This window comes from Rhinoderma darwinii, chromosome 9 (assembly GCF_050947455.1).
Source record: "Rhinoderma darwinii isolate aRhiDar2 chromosome 9, aRhiDar2.hap1, whole genome shotgun sequence".
In the NCBI taxonomy this organism is placed as follows: Eukaryota; Metazoa; Chordata; class Amphibia; order Anura; family Rhinodermatidae; genus Rhinoderma; species Rhinoderma darwinii.
The window spans coordinates 93,944,792-93,963,957 of record NC_134695.1 but is presented as its reverse complement, the minus strand read 5'-3'; the positions used below and the strand labels follow the sequence as shown (position 1 = coordinate 93,963,957).

Here is a 19,166-nt window from a genome sequence, read left to right as displayed (position 1 = left end):
AGGTCCACCACAGATGACGTGCTATATATGATGACATCGCACTGTACAGATAATATATAAGAATGAAGTAAAAATGTGTATGGTGAGATCTCCCCATTTTGTGTGACTTCATCATTGTGCAACTAATATAACACACCATGGTTCTTGTTATTCTCCTATATCGGAGAGGTGTCAGCAATGCTTATTGCTGTGCCACTACACATGACAATATCTGAACTACAGTCCTGGTGACACGGGGCATTCAAGGTGACCCTATACTTGGTGGTCAGTTTAGGGATTTAGCTGTCCCTTGTTTAGGGACACCTGGAAAAACAGCTGCACTAAGGATTTTACCATTAACAATGCAGCCATTTGCCGGCTCGTCGGTGTGAGTCAAAGGAAGAAGTGTTTACGAACCCATTTACTGCCCCATTTTACGACACTACTTCCCCAATGTCTGTAATGTACAGAGGAGCAGTACAGGACGCAGCAGACGATCAAGCCCCAACATTTACCGAGATGTTCTCTATCCAGCTCCAGAAAACTCTGGAATGTCCTGAATTCCTTTTTGAGGTTTCTATGGAATTTATTACTGAGACGTCCAGATGTGCAGCATCAAAACCAGAACTAAACAGGAGATTATAAAAGTGCAGCTTATAAAGAGCTGCTAAGATCAGCCACACGTATTACGTAAAGTTTCTCAGCATTGTAGATATGTGACAAAGTAGTGATCATGGTGGCGGGGAGATTTGCTGTCACTTATCCCATTGAAATAGATCAGTTAGACTGGAATGGCTGATAACAGGGAACAACAGATTGGATTTCACTGTACAGCAAATGGAGAAAGTATGGACTTTAAGTTTAGTATCCCTTTACTAATAGCCTATGTAGAGAGCGATCTTTCTCAGGGCCTGAGGGGGCAGTACATGACAGAGGGATTCTGCCTTTGGTGTTCTTTGAATCCTTGTGTCATGCACCGCCCCCTCCAGCCCGCCACTAGGCATAACAGTGTCAGTTCTCCCTAGAGTGTTCCTTTAAATATAGCATCGATGTGAGGGAGCGCTTAATGTAAAATCTTGTACACAAGCATTTGGAATAGGGGGTGAGTTGGCAACAATATAGAAGTTTGAATGGGTTGAAGCCCTTGTAATATTCTATTAGGGTATTAACTAACATCTATTTTCTACGCTATAGGTATCCCACAGTGGGGGACTCGCAAAAGTAAGATCAGCTACTGGCCTGGGCACCCACTTTACAACCCCTTTAAATATGAGCAAATGTAGGTATAAGGGTATATTTGCATAATCCATTTTTTTCTGCCGCTATTTTCGTTTTCCGATAAAAATAAAAAAACAGTATATATATAAATCACCCTAAAATACAATTATCTGTAGACCAACTACTTTTGTGAAAATAAAATTTGTGGACTTCTTTACCTTTTCCAAGCACTCTGCCTCTCTCCAGGATTTTACGGGTCACCGTAAAAGCGTAGCGCCGCTCGCTGAAGCCTGGCTCGCATTGTTCCTGGTCTTCTGAGACCACCAGGGACACCTACAAGTGGAGTACATATAGAGCTGTAAATATAGAAACAGGGGGACATTAACTTTTCCGGGATTTGGTAGCATTAATATTCTGGAACTTGTAGTCCTACGCCAACTGGAGAAATCCAGGCTATGCATCCATATTGTCATCCAGACCTTACAACTTCAGACAGATGTCCCCTATATATACACAAGGAGCGTCCGTGTAAATCCACAATACCCTCCACTACCCGCATTACGTATTTTCTGCTCTTACCTTTACCAGGAGGATAAAAAGTGCCAGGTGACTGAATCGCATTGTTTCAGAGAGTTGTTGTGCCCTCCAGCTTTTAGGAAGGAGTGAGAGAAAGTGGAGTCCATCCCTCCTCCTCATCACCCAGGGTGCGGCCACCATCCTCTCCAGCTGTTTAAGCACTTACAGATGTGCAGAAAAGCGGAGCCGGCAGTTTTTGCTTTTAATGACGATTTCAGCGGCTTAGATACCCATGTGGAGCCTGAATACGACCATGGATGACCCAAGTGTTTTACACAAAGTCCAATCACCATATAATAAAAAGTTCTGCAACTTTCGAATATACTTTCTGTTCCAATTCCTTACCATTTTTCTCTGCATTTCTTTAGCAACTCATGCGTGAAAAATGGACAGCACACGGATATCGCCCCTGTGCCGTCCGTGATATCCACGCACTCATAAACTTCAATGGGCGAGTGTGATCTGCAAAAACGGACCAGAATAGGACATGCGATGAGTTTCACACAACGAACACACGCACCGTGTAAAAACACGGATGTGTGAATAACGCCATTGACTTGCATTGGTCACTGTGCTGTCAGTTATTAAAACGGACCACACACTGACAAGAAATACACTTGTGTGAATAAGGCCTTAGTTGGTATTCTGATGTGAAGGAGCGAAACCTTATTATTTGAAGGGATATTTGCAATAGTTTCCCATGTGCGTCACTGCTATAGGGCCCTGCGCTGGACTTTGCCTCCCCCAAGTGCAGTTATGAATTGTTTGCTTTGGTGGTTTTTGTTTTGCTCCCTTCCGTTTTTCACCATTGCGGGTCTTCGGTATACAGAGCCTATGTATGGCTGATGTGAGGAGGATGGGCACTAGTTTTTACAAGGGGGAGGGCACAATGTTGCAGAGTCTGATGTGTGGTGGTGAAGTAATGTTCTGGACGGGGTTGGATCAGGGTAGGGCACCAGTTGTGATTTTGCTATAAAAAGTCGAAACTTGAAGCTCCTGGGCCTTAATGCAAAACCTTAAAAAGGGCCTCCAACTATCACACGCCATTCATAGTATTGCTTTACTCATATGGTGCAGAGGAACCTTTTGGGCTCCAGGGTTCGGTTGCGACTGCAACCTCTGCACCCCCTAAAGTTACGCCCTTATTGCTATAGGACCAAACATGAACAAAAAGGGGGGGGGGGGGGGAGTGTGGGAGAAAGGTAGCGATCAATCTGGTAAATAGAAACCAGAGACTCCAGTAGCAAAATTAGTGACTATTTTAGTAAGTGTACATATTGTGGCTATCCATTGGATGCCAACCTGCATAGAGGCTTCGATACAAAGTTAGGTTCTTAACTTTAAGAAATTGTACGTACACTACTTACATATTTGGCTTTATTTTTGGAAATTCAAAGTGCCATAAGACCCTGGCACTAGAACCTTTTTACCAGATTAGCTTCAGGATGGCTCTAGAGTACCAGAAATGACACAGCGGAGAGGTAGTGTTGTCCTATTTCCACCATGTCCCGAAATCTTCTTCCAACATGTCATAAAGAGTGAGGTGGGATCCCTTATAGATTCCCTTATAGTAACCAATCAGAAAACAGTTCTCATTTTTCCTGTACAGTTGAGAAAATGTAAGAACTATTCTGATTGGCTGCTAGGGGCAACAGCTTCAAATTTGTCTGCACTTGTTTATTACATGAGGTTAGTGTGATTCACATAGTAGCCAATCAGATTGCTTTGTCCAGCACGATCTTGAAAATAATTGGCAGTTGTGGATACTTCTACCTTTTTGGATTGTACCATTTGTCATGTGCTGTTGTGTTGTGTGGAACGTCCCAGCCAACTGTCACCGCTGATCGCATCGTTTACTTAGGCCTGCGGGTTCAATGGCGGTGGGTGGTAGGACCATTTTTAACTGATTTTTTTGCTGCTTTTAGAAGTATCAGAAATAAGCAAATAATAGGAATAGAAAAGATTAATAATTAATATATCACAATCCAGTATTATATGTGTTATATACTGCACTAACACGCTCTGGAGGGAGACATTTTGTAGGCCACAAAACATGAGACTTGGATTCGGGGTGGCGTCATACATAAATATGATCACGTATGGGCTCGGAGTGTGTAAACCTGTCGTACATGCGTCAAACTGCCCCCAATCTGTCCATTGCTCTGATACTTTTCATCACTGGGATAATGGCCGTTAAAGGGGAACAGACGCCAAGATATCTGCAATCATCGGAAAGTTTTTCCTTGTGGGTTCGGTGCAATGTTTTCCCGTAATATGGCTAATTAAATAACATGTCAAATAAGTCCTTAAAGGGGATTTTTAGTTTACACAACCCCTACCTGTATAGGATGTCCAAATCTAACAACTCCAAAGTGTCCACTTGTGCTCCCTCTCACTGACATTGGGCGTGGAGAGACGCTCCGGCAGTAAAGTTGCCGTGAGAACCATATGACGCACAGAGAATATTGTGCACAGGTCCATTTCTAATTACTAGGACCCGTGCAGGATATTGGCAACCGTATCAGCCAAGAAGTGTCTTTACACGACCCCGATGTCAGCTTAAGCAGGAGATCACAAGTTGGGATAGACTTTCCAGATTTCCATCATTTGGGACGAAATTGTTCCACTAAAACCCGTCATACAAAGCATCGCCGACTGACAAAGTGGATAGATGATAACCAAGTACGATGCCTGCACTGCTCTCCCACTCCAGCATAGCATAGGAGAAAATTGCCCCCTGCAACCTCCGTCCTGTATGGATCTTCTGCTGCCTACCATGGTGCTGGTTGGGGTATTATTGAGTACTATATAGATATAGATTTTCTGTTTTGTACTTATGGCACTGTTCTGTGTTCACTGTATAACACGGATATATACCGTAAGCACTGTATAGTGGAACCGTTGGCTTATAGAGGGCGGGTGTAATTCCTCTTACTTTGTAATCTGCCTGCATGGCTCTTTTTGTTATCTTTTTCAGCTTTTACGTGTGACAGGAGACATGAGCGCCCGTGTATCTATCTCATTGTACGCCAGACTCTTCATCCTCCTGCTAGTGACCACCGAGGCCTCCAGGTTGTCTGTTCCAAAAGTTCTTTTGCCTTTTTTCCCAGGGGTTGAGGTCCCTTTTACAATTGAGGCTGGTGGAGGATGCTATACCTGGTGAGTCATGTCATTCTATACCATTACAAATCCCAGATCAAGTAATTTGCCGGGCGGTCAAGCTATTCTGGTGCCAAGTCAAATCTAAAAAAAAAAAAAACACCTGCCTGAGCACCCCCTGTTGATTAAGTTTGGTGTGTGATGCTCCTACCCATCCTACCTACCAGTGCACCGTAGCTCTCCTACCTGCCCCGTGTAATGGCTCTAATGGTTTGACTGATGTTTAGGGCATAACCGATGTACCCTGGTCATAAAGCCAGGGCTAGCATATACCATGTGCCAAAATCTTCCTAATGTGAAGATGATGTTCTACTTGTAGGTATGTCTACCACCCAGAGATCATCTCAGTGAATCCAATATTTGAGAACAGCACCTTATGCTCCCAGAAGGCTATTTTAATATCTAGATCTGAACAGCCCAAGCGTCTAACTACAATAGTGATTGCGGAGGAGATAGGTAGGTACTCGTGATAGACTGTTCCAAGGCTGGCCGCACACATTACATACCTGTCAGCCAAACGACTGAGCGTGCATGCATCCTGAACGAGGAGAGGGGAGTAAACCGCTGCCAAAAATACTCTGGCAGCAACTGCCCGATCCTTCTCTCCAAACATCTGACATCAGAGGAGAGTCGGGAGGCCACCATACATATTAAATGGTTGGCCAATCCTGCCGAAACCTCATCCACCGACATTCATTTCTCTTGAACAAAATAATGACAGTGCGACATTTAAAGGGCAACTCCAGTTACAACTGATATTAACATTAATAGAACCAGTCAACACTACACTGAAGGTTTGGTGCTACAGTTCCACTCTATTTGCTACAAACACAAAATACTTGATGGATGATGAACAATGAATAGTTGGCTTTACTTTAGTTATTTAATTTATTATGGGAGCTGTGGACCCACAATAGTACATTTTAAATCAAGACTTTGCAAAGTTGCTTCCTTTTTCATTGTAGATGCATTGGAACGATAACAAAATTGATTGTGAAGGTGGATGTACCCTCTAAGGGTCCTCTTACACAGCCTGACCTGGGCCGTGTAAACGAGCGCCGATCAATGAGACAGCTTGTTGATCGGCGCTCGTTTGCTCCTTTCACAAGCAGCTATGTATGGGGACGAGCGCTCTTTACTCTGATCGCTCGTCCCCATACATTTCTATCATGTTGGCAGTGCGTCTAATGTTTACACAGGGAGATGTGCTGCCGACAACTATAATATTTTCGGCTGCATAAACGATACGAGTGTTTTGCTCGTTTATCGGCTGATCGTTACCCTGTTGCATTCTGTGAACACTCGTTTGCCTGATCATTGGCCCGTGTAAAAGGGACTTCATTTCTTGTAGATAAAAAAAAAAAAGTGATAACTTACAAGTCTCTTTTATTTGCAGTAACGGGACACGTCTTGCGCTGTGATGTCATTGTAGATCTCATAGTGAGAGTGGAGATTGAATCACGGACTCGGGAGCTGTATGTGGATGATGCTCCTGTGGAGCTGACTGTTGCTGGGCTAGATAAGGAAGGTGTGCGATTATCAATATGTAATTCCCTCTGCTAATAAAAATACTAATCTTATTAGGGCTATCAGAAATTCCCCAAATTTGAAGTCATAATTGCTTGAATTTCCAAGATTTAAGGATAATTCGAATAGTATGGAAGGCTGCCTTTCCAAATTTACATGGACGAAGGGCATTGCAACCATAGTCACCATTTTATAGGCCATGGAGAGCTTATTTAGTCACTCACCTGCACACATGTATACGAAAACACTACCCTCTCTCTTCTCCCTTCTTATCTTTCCAACTCTGTCAGTCTTGTGAAGGACACTCCCATAATCACACACATGTGCCCAGTATACAAGGGAAAGATACTCCTATACTAGGGTAAGAACACCTACTAAATAGCCCACATGCCCAAAGGGAGCTGGGAAAGATAACTCCGGTGGCATAGCTCGGGGAGGGAACAAGCTACTTTACCTTGGCCAGGGTATTTAGATAAAGGGCTTGGGCAATGACCTGACCCTTTACCAAGAATGATGAAGAACTTTGCTACAGCTCTCAAAAACTTTCCCTCTTCTGGTTCCCATTCATTTCAAATGAGATCACAGATCACATTTAATACACCACCCTGCATATCTCTATAAAAAAAATTTAGTTACTAGCAACAGCCAATCAAAAATCATCTGCTTGTGACATCGTATTGCTATGCATTGACAGGTAATACCTTCAGCAGTTTGGCTGGTATTAACTTCCAGTGGACGGTGATTATGGATGAATCTGCAGGAATCCTGGAGCCTTCTACAAAGATCAGGTGGGGAAAAGAAAAATTTGATTATACAGAATGAGATGAAGTGGGTTACACTGTGTATATGTATTGTCTCAATTTTCTTTAGACAATCTTAGGAGCCTAAGGGTACTAGTACACGACCCGACATAGGCCGTGTAAACGAGCGCCGATCAACGAGACAGCTCGTTGATCGGCGCTCGTTTGCTCCTTTCAGAAGCAGCAATGATTGGATATGTATTGGGACTGGCGCTCGTTACTACGATCGCTGGTCCCTATACATATTCATCATGTCGGCAGCTCTGATTACACAGAGAGATGTGTTGCCGACAACGATGATTATTAATTCTGATAAAAGAGCAGAGCAGCCGATGAACGAGCGTTTGCTTGTTCGTCGGCTGATCATTGCCCTGATTACATAGAGCAATGATTGAGAACTCGTTGGCCCGTGTAATTGGGCCTTAAAGAGACTCTGTCACCACATTATAAGTGCCCTATCTCCTACATAAGGAGATCGGCGCTATAATGTAGGTGACAGTAATGCTTTTTATTTAAAAAAACGATCTATTTTCACAACGTTAGGAGCGATTTTGGTTTATGCTAATGAGTTGCTTAATGCCCAAGTGGGCGTATTTTTACTTTCGACCAAGTGGGCGTTGTACAGAGGAGTGCATGACGCTGACCAATCGGCATCATGCACTCCTCTCCATTCATTTAGACAGCAGAATCGCGTTCTTACTAGAACATGATCTGCAGCCACATACACAGCGATTCTGCTTGATTAACGTTAATCCAGTGTCCTGATAACGAATACACATGACCATCCAGCCTGGACGTCATGTGTATTCAGAAACCTGACACATCTGAATCTTTTCTGTGAGATTTCCAGCACGGGAAACGAAATCTCGTTTATCTCCGTAATCTCGCGAGATTTCGTATCCGTTGCTGGAATCTCACAGAAAAGATTCAGAAGTGTCAGGTTTCTGAATACACATGACGTCCAGGCTGGATGGTCATGTGTATTCATTATCAGGACACTGGATTAACGTTAATCAAGCAGAATCGCTGTGTATGTGGCTGCAGATCATGTTCTAGTAAGAACGCGATTCTGCTGTCTAAATGAATGGAGAGGAGTGCATGATGCCGATTGGTCAGCGTCATGCACTCCTCTGTACAACGCCCACTTGGTCGAAAGTAAAAATACGCCCACTTGGGCATTAAGCAACTCATTAGCATAAACCAAAATCGCTCCTAACGTTGTGAAAATAGATCGTTTTTTTAAATAAAAAGCATTACTGTCACCTACATTACAGCGCCAATCTCATTATATAGGAGACAGGGCACTTATAATGTGGTGACAGAGTCTCTTTAAAGAGGCTCTGTAACCAGATTATCAAATCCCTATCTCCTATTGCATGTGATCGGCGCTGCAATGTAGAGAACAGTAAAGTTTTTTGTTTTTTTAAAAAACTATCATTTTTGGCTAAGTTATGAGCAATTTTATATTTATGCAAATGAGCCTTTCTAATGGACAACTGCCCGTGTTTTCTCTTATTTCCAACTGGGCGTGTCTTGTGTTTTTAGCAACTGGGCGTGTTTACTTCTTTCACTGCACAATCACACTGTGCTGTGGATCATGCTGGGCTGGAACAATGAGAAGTGTAGGACACTGATTAGTCACTGATTGGTCAGCCTCACACACTCCTCTGTACAACACCCAGTTGGTAAAATGTAAAAACACGCCCAGTTGTCCATTGAGAAACTAATTAGCATAAATCTAAAATTGCTCATAACTTGCTCAAAAATAATCGTTTTTCAAAATAAAAACCTCTGCTGTTATCTACATTGCAGCGCCGATCAGATTATGTAGGAGATAGGACACTTATAATCTGGTGACAGAGCCTCTTTAAGGGGTAAGCTTTGCTTGAATGGGTAGAAATGGGACAGATGGACTTGGCAGCAAGTGTTCAATTTCCCTGCAGCGCCACCACAGAGGAAATCAAGCATTACACAGTGCCCATTGAAATCAATGAATTGTGTAATGCAGGACAGGAGGGGTCTCCCACAGCGAGATGCTCTTTGTAGCCTCTCTCCACTGTGGCCAAAAGAGGAGGATCCTGAACAGAGGACCCCCCCTCTATTAAATCAGAATTCCCTAATAGGGGGTATGGAAATGGGTTTTCTAAACTAAATGCTCCTGTTCAGGATTGTTGCATACACTTGTGTGCAGGATGATATTACTCATTCTGCCATATAAATAATAGTGGCTTTTTTCTATTAGGATTCTGCGGTTCACGGAGACACCATATTACATTCCGGACTACATTGCATTAATGGAAAAAGCTGGAAAACAGGGAGATATTGTTCTAGTGTCCGGTATCAGCACAGGCGTCAGTGTTATTAAAGTACAAATTGAGGGTGAATTTTACAAGGTAAGAGCAGAAGGGTCTATAGAAATCTATACAGATCTTTGTGGGGAGAATGGGCGTAAAATATTTACTTTATTGACACTTCTCAGGGGAGTCTATAAAGATAAAAACGCCACCAATTCCCTAAAAGCAGCAGCTGCGGCACTTAGCAATGTGGTCAGAGATTTCTAAGACCCCTGCACACGAGATGAAAATGCTGGAGATATTCCATGCAGATTTGCGCACGGAAAATGTGCAGCGGATTACAGTACCAGCCACGTGGATAAGATTTGAGCAAACAACATCCAGATGCTGCTGAACATTTTCTGTACGGAAATCTACAGAATGCTAAATCTGCTGTTATAGATGTTCACAGCGGATTTCACCCTTTGCAATGTAAAAGGGGTGAAATCCGCTGTTAGTCTATGTTTACACAGGGCGGATTCGCTGTGTAAAAGCACACCGCGTATCCACCATAGTTGCCGCAGGGAATTCCAGACGAAAAAAAAAACACACCAAATTGTGGTGCAGGTTTTCGTCCGCAATGTCTGCTGCAGAAAACCGCACGTATAAATTTTTTTAAAAAAAGTTTCAGACTTACCCATAGCGACATGTCCCTCTGCTGTCCTGCAGCCAGGCAATCCAGGGATGACGTTTCATCCCATGTTACCACTGCAGCCTGTGATTAGTTGCAGTGGTCACATGGGATAAAACATCATCCCAGAAGGCCGGCCTGAACGAAGCAGAGAATTCTGGGTAAGTATTAGATGTTATTTTTTTAGGTTTTCCACTGCAAAGATTGCAACATCCAATTCAATGGGGAAAACCCGCAATAAAAAAAATCACCGCTTACGCAAATACAATTGATATGCTGTGGATTAAAAAACAAAACCGGAGGTCAATTTCTGAGCGTTTTTCCCCGCTTATCATTTACACAGCGTGTGGGTGAGATTTGTTAAAAACTCATCCCCTCTGCTGCTACTGTGTGATGCTGCGGATTTTCTGCAACTAAATCCGTTGAGGAAAATCTACAGTATTTACGCTACGTGTGAACCTGAACTAAATCTGCAGCAAAATCCATTACGAGTGGGTACCCTAGGGGTACAGTCACACATGGCGTAATTTCATGTAGAGGAAATTCACTATTCCTATGGGTGAAAACAAAGTCTGCATTTACATTGTTCAAAATTCCTTTTATCGCTTCAGAAAAACGCAGCCTTTTCTGTATGTGTTGTAGATTTTGGATGTAGGATTTTATCATAGACTTCAATCCTATGTGAAATTTTGCACTGAAATATGCAGCAAATTTGTTACAAAACCTGCAAAAGTAATTACAGTGCAGAATTACTGTTTCATTTATTTTGTGGCGTATTTGTACGCCACGTGGGACTGCGCCGTTATTCTCCAGTCTCCGGCACAGCGCTACTTCAGAAGCTCCATTGACTTCAGTGGTGCTATGTTGCTGTCTCTATTTTTTTGTGTATCATATCACAGGCACAGTTTCCCTTCACTTCTACCATCCATGATATTTCATTAATTTACACAAGATATCCTTATTTCCTTCAGAACATACCCGTTACCAGTGTACGCCTGTTGGTCCTGGAGAAGATATTCGTGACACCATGCTGTGAGGTTCTTCTGCTCGTTCATGCCCATGTCCACTTCCAAGTGAAAAGGCTGGTGGAGGGTAAAGTTACAGGTGCCTGGGGTTTGTTGAAAGAGACAATGGTGGGGGCCATGGGATAAGTAGACAGGAGTCACTTGCTTTGGGTGCCGAGACTAAAATAATAAATGAAGATGATGATATTTCACCATTTTTTTATTTTGGTATTTGCAGGGATGGTTCCACCTCTGATAAATTATATTGTGCAGCTGGAGAACCAGGTGGTATTTCCAGGAGGAGTCCCTGACTTGCCGGTGGCTGAATTTGATGAAAGATCCCTTGTAGTGACGGCTGTACAGCTGGGCTATGCCAATCTAATCTTCGCACACAAGAGTATCTTTTGTCACCACTCCAGAATTTTGGTAAAATTGCCAAGTTCAAGGACTTCTTTGGGTCATTCCTGTATGACAATATCACTAATTGGAGTTACAGACCCAATGCCTCCAGATGCTCTGGTCCAGTGTTCCCATGCCAACACTTCTTGTTGTGTGCTCTGACGGACAAGCTTTGTCATAGGGATTCTTACAATAGTCGCTATATTTACATTCTAACTACTGCTGCTAAAGCGAGCTGCCAGAATACAGAGTAGACCTCTCCTTTAAGGGTATGTTTACACGTGCAAGTCCATTACGGCTGAAATGACGGAGCTGTTTTCAGGTGAAAACAGCTCCTGAATTTCAGACTTAATGGCATGTGCAGGCGTTTTTCGCAGCTGCCATTATGGACGTAATTGGAGCTGTTTTTCTATGGAGTCATTGGAAAACGGCTCCAATTACGTACCAAGAAGTGACATGCACTTCTTTGACGCGGGCATCTTTTTTACGTGCCATCTTTTGACAGCGGCGCGTAAAAAAAATGACCATCTGCACATTACATCGTAAAACACATTCAAATGAATGGGCAGATGTTTGCCAACGCTTTCAAGCAGTATTTTCAGCCGTAATTCCAGGCGTAAGACGCCTGAATTACGTCCGTAAATAGTGCGTGTGAAAATACCCTAAGAGAAAAGACATGCCATCACATGGCTCGTCATCACAAGACAGTTACTGTACAGGAAACAAATGACGTAATTCCGTATTTATTGACTGCCTATTATTGCAAGGAAGGTGGATCATGTGATCACAATAGCTTAAAGAGGCTCTGTCACCACATTATAAGTTCCCTGTCTCCTATATAAGGAGATTGGCGCTATAATGAAGGTGACAGTGATGCTTTTTATTTAGAAAAACGATCTATGTTAAACCACTTTATGCTAATGAGTTTCTTAATGCCCAAGTGGGCGTGTTTTTACTTTTGACCAAGTGGGCGTTGTACAGAGGAGTGTATGACGCTGACCAATCAGCGTCATGCACTCCTCTCCATTCATTTACACAGCAGCATCGCGTTCTTACTAGAACACGATGTGCTGCCACATACACAGTCATTAACGTTAATCAAGTGTCCTGATAATGAATATACATTACCTCCAGCGAGGACATCAGAATCCTGACACTTCTGAATCTTTTCTGTGAGATTCCAGCAAGCCACGCGTAATCTCTCGAGATTACGAACTAAATGAGATTTCGTTTCCCTTGCTAGAAATCTCACAGAAAAGATTCAGAAGTGTCAGGATTCTGAATACACATGACGTCCAGGCTGGAGGTAATGTATATTCATTATCAGGACACTTGATTAACGTTAATGTCTGTGTATGTGGCTGCACATCGTGTTTTAGTAAGAACGCGATGCTGCTGTGTAAATGAATGGAGAGGAGTGCATGACGCTGATTGGTCAGCGTCATACACTCCTCTGTACAACGCCCACTTTGTCGAAAGTAAAAATACGCCCACTTGGGCATTAAGAAACTCATTAGCATAAATCTAAAATCGCTAATAAAGTGGTAAAAATAGATCTTTTTTTTAAATAAAAAGCATCACTGACACCTACATTACAGCACCCATCTCCTTATAGAGGAGATAGGGCACTTGTAATGTGGTGACAGAGCCTCTTTAATAAGATAATGTACACGTCTGAACAATTGTATAGGACCTAGTGAGTATTAGTATTGATAACTTAACACGACTTTAGATATTCATATTCATGGTGGATCCAGTCTCCCGAACTGCACAGTGTGTGTGGTAGAGCCCGGATATCTTGGTACATTTTACACTGCTTCTTAGACATCTCTGTATATTGATATCAGCAGGAAACATGTAGTACAGGGGTCAGCAAGCTTCGGCACTTCAGCTGTTGTGAAACTACGATTCCCAGAATGCCCTGACAGTCTTTGGCTGAAATAATAAAGCCTTTGGCTGTCGGAGCACGCTGGGATTTGTAGTTTTACAACAGCTGGAGTGTCGGAGGTTGCTGATCCCTGATGTAGTAAGTAATTACTAAACTTCTTCCCTTAGGGTTCTCCATTCATCCTGGAGACCACTGGATTCTGGAGGTAGAAAGGTTGTATGAAGTCAATATGGAGGTATATGACAAGATAAGCAGTCGGCGTGTCTATCCCTCTCAGGTATGGATGTCACCTGTGCCCAGATAATCTATTCACATTCAATTTGGCAGATCTATTAAAATACATACTTACTTCTAATCCATGATGCCAAGTGAGTGGGCATCTCATGGGAAAAATACAACCTTGTGTATCATCTTATGAATTACATTGCTTAGGTAGTCCGAGATATAACTGAGCAGGTTACGTTCTCAAACATTTAGACCGTTACTCCGCTACATGGAGTTAGGCTTTCGTGGCTTAGGTTTATCTTGTGAGGATATGGTGTGCTACTCTGATCTCCGTTCTATTCCTTTCACATTCATTTGTTCTTCTATTGATATTAACAGAATCTGCGGATTAGCATTCAATTTCCCTCCGAATTCTTTAGTTTGTCATATTCCTCTGAAAACGGATCATACCACGTGGTATGTGCCATCCATACTGGAACCACAACCATCAATGCTTCACTTATTGGTGTTGATCCTGAGGTAAGATCAAATATATAAACCTACTTACAAGAACTAAGCAGTGATGGAGGCTCGTCAACTATATGCACTGTACAAGCATGACCGTTATATCCACTGATCCGGACCTGGATGAGAGGTCGGGAGCTTGGACCACCTTCAGGGCATCAGACAAGTCTTGTCAGCATAATAACTGCCAAGATCAAATGTCTTTTAATGCATCTTAAGGCTTGGAGAACATACAAGGTCCGGGTTCAGAATAATGGACACAGTTTGACATGAAACTAAAAATCTATGTCCCAGAACCATATGATCCCCTATCTACATTATAAGAATTACAAGTCACCGAGGAGTTTCAGAGACATAGACAATGGTTAAGCTAAAACAATGAGAGTTCTGGGTCTTGTGGAAAATAAAATACTTATTGTGTCATTGACAGGATCAACCACTCTGGATGTTTCCAAACCCAATTTCTCAGGAACAAGAGGTGAAGATATTCTTGCCCATTACCCTGTCTCCCCAAACACTGGCATTCCCTACTTACCCGAGAGAAGCCTCCTATAGGTACTTGGTAAAGGTGAGACTGGTGTAAAGAGCATTTTGTTTCTGTCAGTCAAGCTTGTTTTTAAGATCTCTACAGAAAGGGATCAAATTCTGCTCAAAAATTGTAGAAAAACAATATAATTGAGTCCAATGGGCGTCTTCGGTTTTATGTAAAGTCTAACTTTGCATAAAATGTTTTCCTCAGGTAGAGGGAGGGAGCGGGAATGTCTCCTGGTTGTCCACAAATAAGAGTATCGCGAGTATTACCACCAGAGGCATTGTCATAACAAGAAGACAACCCGGCCACTGTCACGTCCAGGCTAATGACATCATGAACCCATTACATAGTGGTGAGAGTCATGTAAGTAAGAGAATACGCTCAGCTAAATATCAACGTATGAAGGACTTGAGAATGAGTTTTAAGGACTTTAAAATTTCTGTCAATTGTGAGCTACATCTGGCCAAACATCTGATAGAAAGACATAATTATTGTTTACTGTGGCCACCCACATCTGGCCATTTAGATCCTCTGGACAACCAATTGGATCCATTCAAGCCTATTAAAGGGTAGCTGAACTTTTAAAAAAACGTTGACATTTCATAGTGACATGTCAGAAGTTTTGATCAGTGAAGGTCCGAGCACTGAGACCCCCACTGATCGCTAGAACGAAGCGGGCGAGCGCTGTGCCGATTAGTTTCTTATCGTCTTTTGTCGGCCCTCTTCAGAGCGGTGTACGGGCTTAATAGAAAGTCTAGGAGTCCATAAAACGGTCACTCTGCTTTCCGAGGAAAGCCGATCAGAAACAAAGCTGCACAGCGCTCACCCGAGCGCTTCTGCCGCTTCGTTTTAGCGATCGGTGTGGGTATCAGTTCTCGGACCCCTACCGATCAAAACTTCTGGCATGTCACGATGACATGTCAGAAGTTTTGAAAGTTTAGTTACCCTTTAACGCATCATAGTGGGATATGAGCTTCTATTGTGAACCTGTCTTCAGCTGTAATCTGTGGGGGAATCCGGCAGCAAGTGCACAATTACAGCGCCACTGCAGGTGAAATGAAGCATTACACAGCTCTTATTGAAATCAATGTGCTATTCGGGTAATGCACGCACGTTCTGGGTCCTCCCGAGAAAGAGATGCTCTTTGTAGCCGCTCTCTGCTCCACCTAAAAGATGAGGATCCTAAATGGGGGACCCAAACTGTACTTTATTACCTCAGATTTCAATTATAGGGTATTTGTAAATTAGATTTGTAAATCAGACAAACCCCTTTAAAGATGTTTTTAAAAAGTAATAGTGAACCCATGAAGATAAGACATTCCATATGGCCACCTTATCTTTTACTATTGTTTTTTGCCCTGTGTTTTTCACTATATATCTATTATTCTCCTTGAGATGGAGTTTTAGGGCTCATTCAGACGAGCGTGTATCACGTCCGTGTGACAGCCGGTAAAACAACGGCCGTCACACGTACTCATGTATTTCAATGGGGCCGTTCACACGGCCGTTGTTTCAACGGCGTTTGTGAGGGGTCCGTGAAAAAATAGGACATGTCCTATTTTTTTGCGCTTCACAGATCCCTCTATAGACTCTAGTCTATGGGGATGCGTGATAAAGCGTCCCACACGGGTGCACCTCAGACGTGAAAAACTGTAGTTATTCACATCCGAGGTCGGCCACGTTAGTTTGAATGTAGCCTTAGGCTTTGTTGTAATTTTGTGCTGTACATTCATTCTCATACAGGTTTTGGTGCTCTCCGTCACATCTTTGGAGCTTCTCCCATCCAATGCTGACACACAGGTCGGACGGGAGATATATATTCCATTAGTGGTGTATGGTAAATATCAGGGAGCCAGTATTCCCTTCATTAACTGTTCTCTGCTCCCACTACACATCAGCATGGACAAGGGTGGAGTGTTCCGCATCCTAGAAGGTGAGATGTACTGTTTACCAATAACGACCCATAATTGATCAGTATTAGACCTATATCCTAATATCTACATACTTTTTTGCTATTACTTTTGCCATTCTTCAGCTTCTCTCCAACTACTACATTTTTTAAGTCAAAAGCAGTAACGGAACGTAAAACAGAAAATATATATTAAGGAAGGCCTGAAAGTTTTTCTTTTTCTGGATCCAATTCTGTTTTTGGCTTAAAAAATTCAGCAAAATCTGCACCGTGTGAACAAGGCGTAATGTTTCCCACATAATTGCATCTTATCTCAGTGGATTAATTCACTTCTCGGGTAACATAGGGAGTGCACATGTTAAACCCCCCAATAACTTACACCAATGAGCGCACAACACTTAATATGGCAAAAATTCGTGGCACCAGCCACCAATTATTTACAACAATATGTAGAACAGTTGGGTGAACAAGGCACATTAGACATTGGGCCAGGGCACGGCTTACTTCGGCCCTCCTAACTAGGAGCCAGCGGTGCCCACATACCTCCACTGGTTCCCTTCAAGCAGCCACTCGTCAACCTTCATAGTTGCCCAAGTCCATCCAACCAGGGACTAGCCGCCAAGCCTTTGTCCCCCTGCGGATAAGAAACCACCCCGCACAGCTTGTGGTTAATTTGCCGTGGCCCATAGCTATAGACTCCATGTGTGGGAAGTGCAACAATCTCGCCTTACAACAAAGAACATCTTAAAAGACAAGGAAAACAATTATAATAAGGGCTGGATGGGTGGATCTTCCTTCACCCTGTCAGCACAAGCACAAATTAGTCTGCTACTCCTACCAGCTCCCCTCCTTAAAACCCCCTACTCTACTCCACCACTAATACCCTCACCTAATTACTGTCTAACTTCCGCTTCACTCTCTTTCCTGCTAAAGACAATTACTATTGTTTCCTTACCCCCCCGAGACTACCTGGCGATACCAGCCATGCGGCCAGTGCCATTTTAGACAAACTAGCCCCTACCCTCAACTTCATCTACCACTACCCCAACTCTAGTCCATATTTCTTATGGCTCCTTAGGGGTATTTGTGCCCATTCATCACTCAGTCTTCTTTTGCTGCTATTTCACTCATCAATCATGTCTTTCTCGGCAATAGATAGATGTATGTTTGCTCCTCCATCATGCTCCTGCTTGAAGATACTTGCACAAAACCCAGGATGTGTTGTACTCACAGTCAGTGTAACAACAGAGGATGGGGAATACCACAATAACACCATGTTCTCGGCATACAGCCCTCTTAAGGTAGATTTATAGCCACAGTCTCGCCTTCTGATACTTCTACTCCAGATCACCCTATATTTTCATCTGGTGTCCACTCATTTTACCTTCACATCACTTGTTTCTGTAGGCAGTGGATCCTGTACACACTTCTGTACTCTCCCTCCATTCAACAAAGGTTATGGTTTTTGAAGGTGGCCCCAGACCGTGGCTTCCCGACCCAACGTGTTTCTTTATGTGGCTCACTGTTCAAGACAGGAGCAGCGTTCAGATTCACCAAGTCGGAGATCCTGCTAAGGCAAAGCAGAAATTACACATGTATCAGGTTCAGTGCACTAAACTGGGAGAACAGGTACGTCAATGTCTGCACATCTTTACCATGTTAGTCAAATTGTGAATGCAGAGATGAAAACTGAGACTTTTTATTGTCCAGATTTTGACATTTCAATTGGGAAATAATCCGGAAATTCGAAATCCAAGGCCGTCAGTAGAAACAGTAGAAGTCAATCTTATTTGTGCTCTTCCTGCAAGCATGTCCTTGTATCCTGTGTACACTGTGCCTGATGGAGCTCAGCCATGTCCTATCCCGAAGCATGACAAACAACTTGTAAGACCTTTGCTCTCAGTCCATTCTTCTGATGTAGAACCAAAATATAGGACAGAAGTTGTCCAAGGACATGATATCATAGCTAAATATAATCTTTATAATATGTAGTCTTTTGATACTCTTCATTTAGATGCCTGTCTCCATGTTGAGGAACACAAGGCTGGAGCTGATCGTCTATGACCAGCACAAGAGGAAATTTGATAACTTCAGCTCACTGGCGATGGAATGGACATCTTCCAATGAGACAATAGCTCATCTGTCTTATAGTCAGGGCATGGAGGAGATACCAAAGAGTGATGCCACTGGTCAGACATGGGTACACGGTGAGTGGTCATGCTTCAGTCAGACTGCATTCGTATTTCAATTTTTTTGATCCGTCAACGGCACACTAACGGTGCCTGACGGACCCCATTGACTTTAATTGGGTCCGTTGGGTTTCCGTCATCTTGTCCATAAATAAAGTGCTGCATGCTGTGCTATTTTTTCCAGCATTTTTTAATGAATCTGCGTCGGAGTACAAGCTGATGTCAAGGTTTTTCATTATCGTCTTAAAATGTGCCACATTTAAAAAAAAAAAAGAAAAAGTATTTTTCCTTTT

At 42.8% G+C, this 19,166-nt stretch overlaps 2 protein-coding genes across 8 annotated transcripts in view; one reads left to right on the top strand and one right to left on the bottom strand.

Moving 5' to 3' along the window:
• Positions 1-19,166, bottom strand: part of LOC142661214 (blastomere cadherin-like) — a 63,808-nt gene that overhangs the window by 14,559 nt on the left and 30,083 nt on the right. For 3 of the 4 annotated variants that reach the window (XM_075838555.1, XM_075838554.1, XM_075838553.1), the window contains exon 4: positions 1,416-1,530. In XM_075838555.1, the coding sequence (XP_075694670.1) occupies positions 1,416-1,530 (115 nt within the window). Of the gene's footprint in view, positions 1-1,415; positions 1,531-1,776; positions 1,930-19,166 lie in introns of those variants that run through there. The other variant, XM_075838552.1, reaches the window with a different exon arrangement.
• Positions 3,553-19,166, top strand: part of NUP210L (nucleoporin 210 like) — a 31,985-nt gene continuing 16,371 nt past the window's right edge. For 2 of the 4 annotated variants that reach the window (XM_075838548.1, XM_075838545.1), the window contains exons 1-18: positions 3,553-3,653; positions 4,751-4,932; positions 5,252-5,388; positions 6,329-6,460; positions 7,154-7,247; positions 9,502-9,652; positions 11,195-11,327; positions 11,466-11,624; positions 13,359-13,427; positions 13,682-13,791; positions 14,118-14,258; positions 14,674-14,811; positions 14,983-15,138; positions 16,519-16,708; positions 17,840-17,985; positions 18,092-18,313; positions 18,395-18,568; positions 18,699-18,891. In XM_075838548.1, the coding sequence (XP_075694663.1) occupies positions 3,648-3,653; positions 4,751-4,932; positions 5,252-5,388; positions 6,329-6,460; positions 7,154-7,247; positions 9,502-9,652; positions 11,195-11,327; positions 11,466-11,624; positions 13,359-13,427; positions 13,682-13,791; positions 14,118-14,258; positions 14,674-14,811; positions 14,983-15,138; positions 16,519-16,708; positions 17,840-17,985; positions 18,092-18,313; positions 18,395-18,568; positions 18,699-18,891 (2,533 nt within the window). In that variant the 5' untranslated portion in view covers positions 3,553-3,647. Of the gene's footprint in view, positions 3,661-4,750; positions 4,933-5,251; positions 5,389-6,328; positions 6,461-7,153; positions 7,248-9,501; positions 9,653-11,194; positions 11,328-11,465; positions 11,625-13,358; positions 13,428-13,681; positions 13,792-14,117; positions 14,259-14,673; positions 14,812-14,982; positions 15,139-16,518; positions 16,709-17,839; positions 17,986-18,091; positions 18,314-18,394; positions 18,569-18,698; positions 18,892-19,166 lie in introns of all 4 variants that reach the window. The other 2 variants (XM_075838546.1, XM_075838547.1) reach the window with 2 other exon arrangements.